Raw genomic sequence first — 13390 nt, 5'->3', positions numbered from 1 at the left:
TTGTTCTGGTGTTTATTTACACAACTTTATTACTGGTCAATTATAAAAATTGACTATTATTTGATATAAAGTTGTTATTATCTTGATGTACATGTTACAATCTATCGCCGATACGTGTTGTTAATCCATTTTTAAATATCTTTTTTTTATAAAATGCTTGTAACTTACATTACATATACACATCAACTTATTTTAAACATTCATTCTAATTTACATAACATGTGTTTATTGTACAAAATCATATAATGTTTGGTTCGTTAAACCAAACACAATTTATTTGTATTATAGACTCGGTATCTTAGTCTGCACGCAGAAATAACATTCAACAACTTCTTTATATCTTTGGTGTTGTCTTTCTTAAAATTTTTGTGTTTGTTCAACAATTGTTTTTGTTTATAATCAATTTGATATACCTATCTAACACTTTTTATTAATTATTTATCAAGACCTCCATTATTTTCAATTGTTAATGTTTTTTATGTTTTTATCACACCTTATTGAAAGATGATACATATGTTAAATGTATAACATATTAAAGTATTAAAGTATAAAAAAGTTTTCATTCTAATATTATTACTTCAAATACCTTTTTATTTCTTATTAGTATTTTAAATCTCATTTAAATAACAAATACTTTTTTCTAATTTTTAACTATTTTATTATTTAACCTCTTTTTTTAATTTCAAAAACGTGTTTGTCTGTCTGTTTATACAATTACTATTTAAAACAATAATTAATTCATCAAACAAAAGATAATTTATTTAAAATTTTATCTTTTCTTAAGGAACTAAACTTGAATAAAACGATAGTTAGTAAAAATTAACTATCGTTCGTATTGAAAAATCATCACAATTTATTATTAAAATTAGTAAAAATAATTATATTTATAGTATATTGCTTATTAATAAAATACTATTAAGAAGCGCAAGAATAACGTACAACTGAAATAAATAAATAAATATACACGTTAGACAAACGTATATATGTAGATGTAGATGTAGATACAATCGTCCTGTTTATTTGTCAAAAAAATCTTTCTAATGATAATGTTATAACTTCTATAAAATAATAATTTAATTAATAAGTAAACTAATGGACAATACTAGTAATTAGAATAGTTTAATTATTAAATATAATAAAAGAGTTGATAATTATTAAGAACTAGATAATTGTTAATAATGGGAAACGACTTGAGCACATTAACAGAGGCGAGTCTTCAACAAATGATTAAAGACACTCAAATGAAGCCGAGCGAGTTACGTCGGGCATTCACACAATTTAAAAGACTAAATAGTATTGACAAAGGGGATGAAGATTGTGATCCCGATGAGGTTGAGGATTTGATGTCAAATCCTGTTACCCGTCGATTGTTTGAATTATTTGACCGGTATGATGGTAACGAGCAAGTCCAATTTGTACAATTTGTCGCTACATTGGTCACACTGTCTGACAAAGGCAAAGAGAACGACAAGATCAAATTTGCATTCAACATCTTCGACGCCGACGAGGATGGGAAAATCAGTAAAGACGAACTTGTCAACGCCATTCAACTCTTTGAATCGTTCCCAGAGCAAACTATAAATAGTGTCGCCGAAGCTAGTATGAAAGAGTCTGACTTGGATGGTGATGGCCTAATTAATTTTGAAGAATTTTCAAAAGTCATCCTCAACAATGCAGCTCTTGGTGGTAAAATTACTATTAACCTCGTCTAATTTTTTATCAGTAAGTTCCTTTTTGTGATTCAATAAATAAAGTGTCTCAAATGTCGTTAAAATTATAGTTTTGTGAATAAAGTTGACCAAGTAATTATCAGAGACCAGATAATTGTCAAAAGGGTGTATTTCCCGTTATTTATCTTGAAAATAACGGGTTTTAAAAAATGAAAAAAAGGAACACCAAAAATGGTAAGAAACTGAAATCTATTTTTATAATAGTTCTTAATTAAAGTTTTAAAACTATTTGTTTTACTTCTTACAATTATTTGGTCTCTGACTATTTTTTTCGTCAAATGTAATGCAAAGTTATAATTAATAATTTGTTGGAAAAACGTAACAAAAAATAAAAAAAGAAAATGAATTATTATTTATTAACTAAAATTATTAATTAAAAAATAAAACACTTTTTAGTATTATTATTAATATTTTTATAATATTTATATAAATTATAACAAATACAAAAATAGTTTGTCGACTTGATTATTGCTAAATATATTTAACATTCTTTCTAATTAAAATATTAATACAATATAGTTTTTATCAATTTTTAATAATTTTAGCTAAATTAATAAAAAACAATTTTTATATTTTTTAGTAATATTTTTAATATAATTATTCTATCAATCATTACAAAATCAATAAAGAACTAATAAAAAAGAAAAATATTTTCCATTTTCTATGAACTTTTTTTTTTAACTTAAAACAATTAATTAACGAAAAGAGTCTAAAAAGTGTAATAATAGCTTTTGAATGCACAGCAATTCAACCTTTTTTGAACATTTTCTTTTGTTTTTATTTCTATTTTATTAATAGTTTGGTTTATTATAACAATACAATCTAATAAGAATATCATCCAACTACCAACACCTAAATATGCCTTCTCTAAAACGACAAATTCAAAAATTCCATTCATTTTTTTATACTCAAAAAAGCTTAAAATGACGTCTCAATCGCCTAAAAAACTTCAACCCCATCATCAATAAAAACAAAAAACTTTCTTCAACGTTTCAACTCAAAAATCAAACTCGACTACTGAATGAAAGTCGTGAAAGTGGTATTTAACATTTTTCTGATTCTATGTGGTGTGTGTTTTGTCGCGCTTTCTGGATATTACATATATGAGATATCTGTTGCTGTCCGTCATGGATCGCAGATCCTCAACATCGTGTTAAACGCATTAGCTGCTTTGATGCAAAACCTTATTTTCATCAACATCTGCCTCGCGTGTGCTTTTTCAGTGCGAAAGATGTTCCTGAATGTTTGCTCTTTCACGTCTTTTAAGAAGACTTTTTGTCGAGTTAAGAAGACTCCACACAGACTCTACCAGTCGTACTGACACTCAGGTTTTCATCATGTCCGCAACATCTTTCGCGATCACAATTTTACAATTCGTTCTTTCTCTCGTGATGAGGTCATCGTGTAACAAAGAAGACTCTAAAGGGTACGCAACCTTCTGTAGCATTTTTATGGACTTTGCTTGGATCGGCCCAGTTATCGCAGACTTCGTCATCAACCTCCTGACTTCCTTTTTCTCACTTCTCAGGTTTGGGTTCTACAACAGCTGGGAGTGGGACTAATTCTGTTTCTGTTTGCTAATTAAGTGATTTCTTCGTATGTACCTGACACTCAAAAACTATTAATGTATAGTTAATTAATTATAATTGATAGCATTTGTTATTCACTTGAAGCATAACGGAAGATGTACACAGAGACACACCAAATCATTTATTAAACATGGAAGTGTTACCAAATAGCTTGTTGAGGACAACCTTCTTTTTAGAGTCTGTGAACTGTGATGGACATTGTGATGATAGAGAAAGAGCATAAAACGCGTTGTCGACTTGCGTTGGTGGTTCGTCCGAGATGAAATTTGCTTGTGACGGTGTGAGGAAGTCATTGTGTTGTTCGTCTTCATCATCGGAGTCTTGTCCAATACATCCAGCTTGCGATGCTATAAATTGGTTTCGTGTTGATACACCAAAGTAGTCTCCGTCTTGTAATAATGTCTTGTCGGAGCGTAGAACATCCTTTTCTTTTTTATAAGACTTAAAAACGGGTTGCGCCCATTCGTCGTCACTTATTTCTTCGTCTTTTGACACGTCGGGAATTTGGGTCATGTTCTTTGGTTGTTTTAAAACACTCAATTCGTGAATTGAAACTTCATTGTCGCAATCAATAGAATCAGTACCATCAGAGATATTGTCCTTCTCAATTTCCATTGATACGGAATTTTTGTCGTCGACGTCTATAATCTCTTGTTGTTCTGTGTTTTCCTTTCTTTGTACTACATTCTCACTCTTTGAAATGTTTAAAAGAAAAACGTCTTGATCACTTTTATCCTGTTGTTTCTCTAAAGGTTGTGTTGTACCAACGACATCGTTGGTGTCAAATGTATCGAGTAATTCAAGAAGAGACTGACTCAGTTCGTCGTCGTTTGTTTCAGGTACAATTTCCATATTTTTCTCTTCATCACTTTTGAGTTGAATTTTCCTTGCAATTGTTGTTTGAATTTTTGGGACGTGTTGTGTTATTACTTTCACTGTTGGCGGTTGTGGGAGTCGGGGTTTCAGACAAGAACCCAAATTTTCTTTGGCTGGAGATGATTCGGCAGACACTATTGACCGTCTTCGCCACTTTCCATCTTCTTTGATCATTGCTCTTCTGTGATGAGTCTCTGTGATTGACGTTACAAAGTCTTCGTCTTTTTCTATTAGTGGTACTAAGTGGCGGCGTCTCATTCTTTTTTATTATGTTCTTCACTTTTTTCCTTATTGTCGTGATATAATAAATTTTCTTTCATTCGATTGGCTCTTTGATTTAACAAAACGGGGTTTCCTCAATAATTGAGTTTTATTTTTTCTTCACTTTTTGGAAAAGAAAAAAAAAGGGTTGACAAAGTAAAATTGTACTATAATAAATGGTTTATTAAATAATTAATGAAATAATTTGACTTTTTTATTATTTTTAAGAATTCCTCAAATATATGTTTTAAAATAGAAAACTGGTTTTTTAAATTTGTTATTTATGATGATTGTTATTTTTTTTTCTCAAAGAAAAAAAAAATTTGGTGGTTAAAATTTATTTAAAACAAAATAAACTAAACAAAAATTAAATTATTTTTGTTATTAATAAAAAAATATTATTAATTTAATAACAATAGTTTTAATTAATAAGATTAATGATAATATTATTAATTCAAATTTTAGTTTAAGTTAGTTATTTTTCTTAGCATTTTTATTATTAATTTATTCGAATATAATTTTTGGAAAATTTAATTAAAACTATGGTTATAATTATTTTTATTAATTAAAAATGCAATTACAGTCAAAGGTATCTATTTGTCGTAAATCCAGCAGAAAAAATTATCTATTTGTGGTAAATGAGTGAATTTTGTAGAAAATTCTTTTTAATATTGAAATTTATTTTTTATAAAAAATTTGGTTTTTAATTCAACAAAAGTTACAGATTCGAGAACAAAATATTTAATTGTCGTACACCAAAATGATTGGCCAATTGTGCGACAATTAAGCAACTTCGACAATTATAATTACGACAAATAGACGCATTTGGCTGTATAATATGGAAAACTAAAAAAAGAAATGAATTTTATTTTGTGTTGCTAAATTCAGCAAAAATAAATAAGCAATTTTGAATTCAAAACAAAAAGTATGCATTTTAAAAGCCACCTAATAAATTCTACATAAAAAGCAATAAGTCATTAAACATAATTAACGAAAAGTGGGAAGTTCAATCATGCAAGAACTACAAAACCAATTTCCTTATTTTACTCAAACATTTTAGTAGAAAAAAATAAAAAACAAAAAATAGAAAATGACTTATTGATAAAAAACGAATTTAATTCGACAAATATTTATCGCAAAAATAATAAAAAAATATCATAATAAATATTAAAATATAGATTATTTTATGATAAGTTGTAGCAGCGAGTTAAGACACACATCTGAGCTATTCATAACAAACGTGTTCCGTGTTTTAACCATATTGTGTATATACTTATTGACTTCTTTCCCAACTTCTTTGATACTTTCAATGTTAAATATCTTCTTACCTTTGTAGAAAATAGCGTTCACGGTCTCTGCCTTTTCTGTATTGTGTTTTCCAGGTGACCATTTGACTGAGAATTGAAACCCAAGTTCCAATAGGATATCACCCAGAAAATGAAGCGCTTCGACAAATTTAAAGTTTTCAAACCTTTGTAGAGCCTCTTTGTCATTGATCCCATTTTTTCTTTCTCGTTCCATCTTTTCAACACACCTTTCTTCGTTAAATTCTGAGACTTTTATAACATCATTTTTTCCAAAAGTTATTTGTTTGACGTTTAAAAATTGAAGCGTCGCTATACTCCGTTTTATTGGCTTGTTCAACTCGACAGATGCATATTTGCTAATGATTAATAGAAAGACAGATTGTTGGCATACTTGATAATTTCTATAATTTTTATATTTCTCACTTTTTCCTGGTCCTCTGGTTGTGATCCTGAGGTGCTTCTTATCCATATTATGGCAAAGCATTAATTATACAGTTTTCTAAAACACTATATACCTGTAAAACGAATAATCATGGAAGGGTTCCCCGAGTTGTATCTCAATCATTGTTTATTTTTAGAAAACGTTGTTTAATATGTTTATAGAATTGTGTTTACAAAACATGAAATAAAGGCTATTTTATTTTTTTCTGTAAACAGTAATTCAATTTTGAATTGTATCAATGTATATATCCCGTTCTGTTAGTAGTTAAACACTTAATAAAAAACCTTCGTTTTCTTTACTGATAAATATGTTATTTATGGAATAAAACGGATATTGTATAATTAAACATCAAATCTTATAATTGTTTTTAAAGAAACATTAATATTTGACATGTTTGAGATCCAATAAATCAAAAGTAACCGAAAAACGATCACATATATATAGAATTTAGAAAATTACGATTACTTGAAATTTTTCCAAATTTTTTTCATACCCATTTTTAAAAGTAATTACAATCATTGGCATAAAAAGTACAAAAAAGAAAAACACTCAATAGTTTTCACAAACGTTTAATCACAAAAATAATGCTGGTTGCTAAAATTAATTTTGTTATTTGGGTTTAACATGTTGTACATTTGTCAGCTGTTCATGTCAAACTTAACACTTTTATTGAATGTGACAACAAAGGCATATATCTTAAGTATAATCATATATCAGATCGTATTTGATTTTACCACACTTTAGATTCTACTTTGTTTGATTGTTTAAAAAATACTTTTTGTTGTTCAGTTAATGATTATTATATTAAAACTTAATAGCTTATATATGGTAAAGATCAGTCAATAAAATAAATGAAATTTGCTTATTTGGTCTGAAATTGGAACTGACCATTTTAAGTTGTTAACAAAAGTTATTGACCAGATAGTTAAAAAAAATCGAATAATTAATTCGTAAATTATGGATTGATAATTATTTGTATTTTCCACAAAAAAAAACATTTAAAGAATAAAAAACAAAAGTTGTAAATCAACTAAAATGATATTAGTAATAATATTTACCATATAAAAGTATAATATATATTATATTATTATTTAACTAATAATAATATTATAATAAAATGATATTATTTATTTTTTTAATATCTTGAAAATGAAGATTTAACAATTTATTCAAGTTAAATATCAAATGGTTATTTTTACTAATTAAAAACCTATTCATAAACAAAAGATTATATAGTTATAAATATTAATAAAAAACTAAATATTATCAGTAAAATACAAGAGAGAAAATACATAAAAATACATCAGAACTGAAAAAAAAAGAAGTTTTCAATGTCAAGTTCGCAACCTACTCGTATTTCATTAAGCACGCGCTCATCTGATTTAGTTGGGTGTGAGATAGACCCTCTTCAAACTGTTTGTGTTTTTTCAGCATTGTATTTGTATTTATAAATATAACTATAATAAAACCATAATAATAAAATGCTAACGACCAGTTACTTTTGAACTTAACAAACGATATTCCAACGGGTGTGATTAAACACTTTTGCTCCCAGATGTCAACTCCCGAAGAGTTGTTTTCGAACATCTCAATGGTTGTAGGGTATTATGTACAAGAAGGGTATATCAAGCAGTTTTTGCGCTATTTAATAGTCCGAGAGATAGAAGACAACTTCCGCATGCCACAAACCATATTTAAAAAGAACACGACATACAGTCGAGTCATTAAAGTGATATTAGACCATGAATTAGAGCAGTTTTTAAATAAGTGCCAAGATATGGTTTGTGACTTTGTGAAGGAATTTGGTGCTGAGATCAACATCACAGCCAAAAACCCGATGCTTGAAAAGTCTTTAGAGAAGGTAAAGGACATCATCTACAAATTGATGGAGCTTTTTATTACGTTCAAATTCTCACCAACGTTTTTGTATTTCATGTCTCGTGCTCTTGTCGAACTCCATAGTCGTACTCCTATGGTCGAAGTGAGCGCACTGAGAGCACTTGTCTTTGTTAAACTCATAGGCCCAGCTCTTGTGTCGGGACTTGAAACAAAGAGCGAAGTTGAGTGTAATTCCCTTAGAACGGTTAACACAGTCGTTCAGTGGTTTGCCGACCCACAAGATGAAAGCTCTGGAAACGACTCCGAGAAGTGGAAAACCTACTTGAAAGACTTTGCGACAGATAAGAGGCAAAGTGTGGACTCTCGTATTCTTCAGTTCAAAAATGCAGATGCGGAGAATGCGGATATCACACTCGAGTGGATAGATAAAGAACAAGTAAAGCAATTGTTGCCACGAATGCAAGTTGAGTGGAGAAATATCGTCCAATTTGTGACTCGAGAGTCGGGTGTGTTGCTTCAATTGCACTTCTCCTCTGAAATGGAAACAACTCGAATATACACACGCCTCATCTCAGAGTTGGAGTCTTTGTCGAGCAACACAAAGAAAGACAAAAGTGACTTATTGTTGAAAATGACGTCGATGAAAATGGAAATCAAGGACTTGGAAGAAGAAATCAAGTATCTCCGAGAACTTCTTGCTTCTAGAGATCCTTCACTTGCATATCTGAAAAACGATGAAAATTGAGCATTTTTCATACTTTATTATTATTATAGTATTATTATTTATAGTATTATAGTAATAATAATATTATATTATTATAGTAATAGTATTGTTATATTATTATTATCAAATTAACACTCTAAAACAGTCAGAGTCAATCAAAATAGTCTTACATTACTTCAAAAAACTTTGGTGTTTCTTTGGCTTCTTTTCGACGTACGCCTTTTTAACTTTACTGTTAGTTTCATTCTTTTCTTTCTCTTTCAGGTTGGAATCTTCCTTTTTAGTAACATCACGTTTGGGCATGCCTGGCACATTCGATTGATAATTGTGCTTCTTTATTAATAAGTTAGCAGCCTTCTCTTGATCAATTTTGTCAAAATCACTTTTCCCTTCGATTGCTAGTCGCTCTTTGGCAGAGTCTAACATCCACCGCGTATTCTTTGCATCAACAGCACTTGTTGTTGTCACTTCGGCATTAACTTGTGCGAGTGCAGCATCTCTGACATAATACGGAATATTAAACTCCAAATCCATCACACAACACTGACACAAATTCTTTGTCTTTGCACAGTCTAAGCAGATCTCAGTCTTTTTCTGCCTATTTGAATCGGCCATATGCCATCGATAAACATCAAACGGGCGTTCACATAACTTACACGCAGCTCCCTTCCGACACCGAACCATTTTTATGTATTTCTCTTTTGGAAGGCAGTCATTGCATATCATGGGATACTCCGTTCGACTCATTCCTTTGTAATTTTCCAGTTTACACCATTTCTATGAAAAACATGTTAAAGTAAATTTAACCATAAATTAATAATATAATAAAACTATTAAAAAGATACCTTCAAATAGTCAGTTCACTCAACAAAGGCATTGATTGCATAGTATTTCCTCAACAAAAAGTTCTTGTCTTTCACTTCATCAGTTTCTTCACTGTTTGTTAAAGTGTCTGAAATATCCAACTTTGTATCTTTCATCCAATTTTTACCAAAAGATGAAATTTTTGATTCAAAATGTATTTTAGAGAGGCGAAAACACGCTTTGAAACAGGCCGAAGGAATTCGATGAATTGACTTGGGTATTGTAACTTCTACTAAATCTTTGTTTTTCGAAAAACATCCAACCCCTAGTGTTCGGATCGTTGTGGGTAAATTGAGTGACGTGAGGCCACAACAATTAAAAAACGCGTACTCGCCAATTTCTCGAACAGACTCTCCAAAAACAATTTGAGAAAGAAATCCAGTGTTTTGTGCATACCCGTCGGATATTTTTACTGCATTCTTTTTAATTTTGACAACTCCATTTTTTATGTTTAATTTTGTCGCAACAACATTGCGACAAAATACACCATTTTTCTTCAATATTTTTTCCATCTTTTCAGTCGCCAGACCATCAAAAACTGAAGGGTATGGCAATATAATTTCTTCTAAAAAGTCCTCGTCAAATGCATTTTCATTGAGATAAAGTCCGTTGTGGATTGTTATTGTTTTTATCATACAAAATGAAAATGCCCTTGAGTCAATAAACGTCACTGTTGTTGGTATTACAATGTTCTGGCAATACAACTGTGAAAAGCAGTTTTCGTGTATTTCGTGGATATTATTTGGAAGAATAAGTTTCATGAAATTGCGAAGAGCAAACGTTGACAACCCCAAGACTGTCACACTCTTTGGTATCGTAAAAATTGTTGTTGCTTGTGCCTCTTCCTCTTTAAGAACCACCCTTGTAAATTGAGTTGTTTTTCCATACTTTTTTTCGAGTTGCAGTTTTGTCGCAAAGCTAATTTCAAAATGAATGCAAACCCTAATTTTGGTTTGAAAAAACGAGGTTTTGTTGTAAAAATGGAATGTTTCAATATGAGGAAACATTGTAAGTTGATGCTTAGTAATAGGAAATGGGTTATAATGAAACATATTAGGAATCTCTTTAAACTTTTGACACACCAAAGTCAACTTGAACATATCATTTACCGAAACGAAGTATTGCGATATAATCATTGCGGAATATCGGTCAAGAACTTTCATCTAACAATCAAGTTCTCTAAAAAAACAATTAGTAACAAGAACTATTAAAAAAATTAAAAAAAACACAAATGAACACACCAACAAAGGAGGATGTGACCATTGCTTCTTTTAAGTATACGACGATAGTTGGTGTTATATTATTTGTGTTTGGGATTTTGTATTGTGACTATCTTATGATCTCGTTATATTTCCAAGCGTTGTTTGTTCTTTCTTTTTAATTCAATTACAAACTAATAGTCTTAATGACATATAGTTTCTGGTCCATTTTTTTCTGTATGGTTCTAAGTTACCCATTTGATTTTGTGCTTGCAGTAATCACCAAAATAGACTCTATAGTGTATCCACGACGATGGTATACCTTTGCTATATTTATCATTCTTGGAATTATCCCATTAATTCAGTTGGTCGTTTCCTCCACCCCGAGTCTATTCACACTCATTCCTATGGTGTTAATTGTCGTGTTTCTTTGTATCAACCGCCGCACGTTGACTTCCCTATTAATCATCATTTTATTAATTGCGTTGTCCTCTGTGTTATCGACAGTGGTGATCAAACAAAGTGTTTATGAAGTCCAAGACTTAATAACAATTCTTTCCAAAAACATCAAACAACTTGATGACAACACTTTTAATATGTATTTAACTAATTTCGAACATACCTACTTTGGCAAATTAATACTGAATACATTAGACTCTTTCAACCTCACAAAGTATCTTCAATTGGAGGTATTAAAAACCACTTTATTAAATGTGTTAAAACAAGTAAGTAGCAATTTCCAGCCAACTTTAATCTTTAACTTAGCGTCGTCAGTGTCCGATAACATCTTTGCTTTATTCATTTTCATATACAGTCTCATGTACTTCTTGATATACAAAGAGGCATTTCTACCAATGTTCTCGTCGTTCCTTCCTTTGGATAAGAAAGTGCTCTCAATCCTCCGGGAACGTGTGATGAACACATCGATTCAGTTGATCACTATGAATTTACTCCTCTTCCTCTTAAATTTCTTTCTCACGTTTTTCACATTCAAATTCGCACTTCTTCCATTTTCAATGATCGCTTCAATTGTATGTGGTTTACTCTCAATAATCCCCGCCGTCTCAAATATGGTCGTCTGGCTTCCAGCTGGAGTGTATTTGTTTTTCCAAGGAAACACAACTGGGATGATATGGTTCATTACAGTGCACGCAGTGACGTATTTCGTGATCGATGGGTTCTTTTACTCGTTCATTCCAGATATTGTGCCATACTTCGTTGGTCTTAGTGTCGTGTTTGGGATTTATGTCTTTGGGACTTTCGGGTGTATCATCGGTCCAATACTCCTTGTAATGACTCTTGCGGTCAAAGACATTTTTGCATTGTACTCCGCAAAATTTAAAACGGAGAAAAAACAGGAAGAGATGGAGAAAGACGCTGTAGCTTCTGCGGAACTATGTGAAAGTAAGGATGAAACATGCGAATGGAGCCACACTAAACAAGACTAAGTCGTCAAGTTTTATTTGTTATTTGTAATAAACCCAAATCAAAAAGTAAATCATAAAAGCGTGCTCGTTATTTCACGTTTCACACACGAACAGTTGTTTTGATCTCTGTCTATTCTGTAAAACTCATTCCCAAAGTCTTTCATCTTTTTGACAAAGTCTTGATCGTGAGTGATCAGAAATATTTGGAACTGTGCAAGCTTCCCATCATCACTCAGTAACTTGACCAATTGGGTAGCCAAATTTGAGCAATGGTCTGCGTCCAAATTGATTGTTGGTTCGTCCAGTGCCAAAACAGCACACTTCGTGCAAAAAGTCTTTGCCAACGCAATTCGAATAATCAAAGACGCGAGCGCTTTTTGCCCCATCGAGCACCTCCCTCGCATATCCATTTCCACATTATCTTTCACCATGACAACTCTGTAGCTAAAGTTTCTTCGTGTTGTCGTTTTCTTTTCTTCAACATCCGCAATAATTTTCACATCTGTGATATCGTTTGCAATGTAAATCCCATCCCACAAATCATGAATTGTGTTGTTGATCTCTTTCATTTTTTCCTCGTGGTATTTTGCCATTGCACTATCCACAGAGACGATGATTTTATTCAAGTCAGATATAACATTTGTCTGACCAATCTTCAAAAACGTCAAATAGTCGTATTCTTGCTCGAGTTTGCCATCATTCCCGATGTTCTTTTTCTTTTCTTCAGCCTTTTTGATCGATTTTTTGATTTCCTCAAGTTGCCCCTCAAACTTCATTCTATCACTCTCATTCTTCTCGCGTTCCTTCTCAATGTTTTTCTTCTTCTTTTCACACTCTCCAATTTTGTTAATCAAATTTTTATCTTCTTCAACTTTGATTTGGCTTTCAATTTGCGCCTTCTGTTCAAACAATCCCGCAAATCTTTTGTCATTTTGGTAATTATTTTTTTGTAACTGTTTTTTCATTATCGCCTCTCTGGAGTTGGTTTCACTAATTTGCAAATCGTCGATGCTTTCGTTCACTTTCTGTCCCTCACTTTCTAAAAGGCTCTTTTCCTGTTTCTTTTCTTCGAAACTCTGCTTCATCTTTTCAATCATTTGTTGGCTTTTTTTGGTACTTTCAACGTCAAAAC

At 31.1% G+C, this 13390-nt stretch overlaps 9 protein-coding genes across 9 annotated transcripts; 4 read left to right on the top strand and 5 right to left on the bottom strand.

The window, feature by feature from the left end:
* Positions 1-1178: 1178 nt before the first annotated feature.
* On the top strand, positions 1179-1712 carry EIN_526360 (calcineurin subunit B, putative; the record flags this gene model as incomplete). Its single annotated transcript, XM_004256334.1, has 1 exon — positions 1179-1712. The coding sequence occupies one exon, from the start codon at positions 1179-1181 to the stop codon at positions 1710-1712; it is 534 nt and encodes a 177-aa protein (XP_004256382.1).
* A 1039-nt stretch (positions 1713-2751) lies between these two features.
* On the top strand, positions 2752-3292 carry EIN_526350 (hypothetical protein; the record flags this gene model as incomplete). Its single annotated transcript, XM_004256333.1, has 2 exons — positions 2752-2973; positions 3059-3292. The coding sequence occupies 2 exons, from the start codon at positions 2752-2754 to the stop codon at positions 3290-3292; spliced, it is 456 nt and encodes a 151-aa protein (XP_004256381.1).
* Positions 3293-3436: 144 nt separating this feature from the next.
* EIN_526340 (hypothetical protein) lies at positions 3437-4453 on the bottom strand (the record flags this gene model as incomplete). Its single annotated transcript, XM_004256332.1, has 1 exon — positions 3437-4453. The coding sequence occupies one exon, from the start codon at positions 4451-4453 to the stop codon at positions 3437-3439; it is 1017 nt and encodes a 338-aa protein (XP_004256380.1).
* A 1182-nt stretch (positions 4454-5635) lies between these two features.
* Positions 5636-6247, bottom strand: EIN_526330 (hypothetical protein; the record flags this gene model as incomplete). Its single annotated transcript, XM_004256331.1, has 1 exon — positions 5636-6247. The coding sequence occupies one exon, from the start codon at positions 6245-6247 to the stop codon at positions 5636-5638; it is 612 nt and encodes a 203-aa protein (XP_004256379.1).
* A 1289-nt stretch (positions 6248-7536) lies between these two features.
* Positions 7537-8789, top strand: EIN_526320 (hypothetical protein; the record flags this gene model as incomplete). The annotated part of the gene is made up of 2 exons (XM_004256330.1): positions 7537-7620; positions 7701-8789. 2 exons carry the CDS (start codon positions 7537-7539, stop codon positions 8787-8789), a joined length of 1173 nt encoding a protein of 390 aa, XP_004256378.1.
* Positions 8790-8939: 150 nt separating this feature from the next.
* EIN_526310 (pre-mRNA-splicing factor SLT11, putative) lies at positions 8940-9515 on the bottom strand (the record flags this gene model as incomplete). The annotated part of the gene is made up of 1 exon (XM_004256329.1): positions 8940-9515. The coding sequence occupies one exon, from the start codon at positions 9513-9515 to the stop codon at positions 8940-8942; it is 576 nt and encodes a 191-aa protein (XP_004256377.1).
* Positions 9516-9628: 113 nt separating this feature from the next.
* EIN_526300 (hypothetical protein) lies at positions 9629-10768 on the bottom strand (the record flags this gene model as incomplete). The annotated part of the gene is made up of 1 exon (XM_004256328.1): positions 9629-10768. The coding sequence occupies one exon, from the start codon at positions 10766-10768 to the stop codon at positions 9629-9631; it is 1140 nt and encodes a 379-aa protein (XP_004256376.1).
* Positions 10769-10863: 95 nt separating this feature from the next.
* Positions 10864-12279, top strand: EIN_526290 (hypothetical protein; the record flags this gene model as incomplete). The annotated part of the gene is made up of 2 exons (XM_004256327.1): positions 10864-10994; positions 11049-12279. The coding sequence occupies 2 exons, from the start codon at positions 10864-10866 to the stop codon at positions 12277-12279; spliced, it is 1362 nt and encodes a 453-aa protein (XP_004256375.1).
* Positions 12280-12329: 50 nt separating this feature from the next.
* EIN_526280 (hypothetical protein) lies at positions 12330-13388 on the bottom strand (the record flags this gene model as incomplete). Its single annotated transcript, XM_004256326.1, has 1 exon — positions 12330-13388. A coding segment is annotated over one exon (1059 nt), but the record flags the coding sequence as incomplete, so codon positions are not given.
* Positions 13389-13390: the final 2 nt, after the last annotated feature.

The sequence above is a fragment of the Entamoeba invadens genome (genome assembly GCF_000330505.1).
Source record: "Entamoeba invadens IP1 unplaced genomic scaffold scaff_1105074725249, whole genome shotgun sequence".
NCBI lineage: Eukaryota > Evosea > Mastigamoebida > Endamoebidae > Entamoeba > Entamoeba invadens.
The sequence above is the reverse complement of the archived record's forward strand: the minus strand, read 5'-3'. Positions and strand labels throughout refer to the sequence as shown.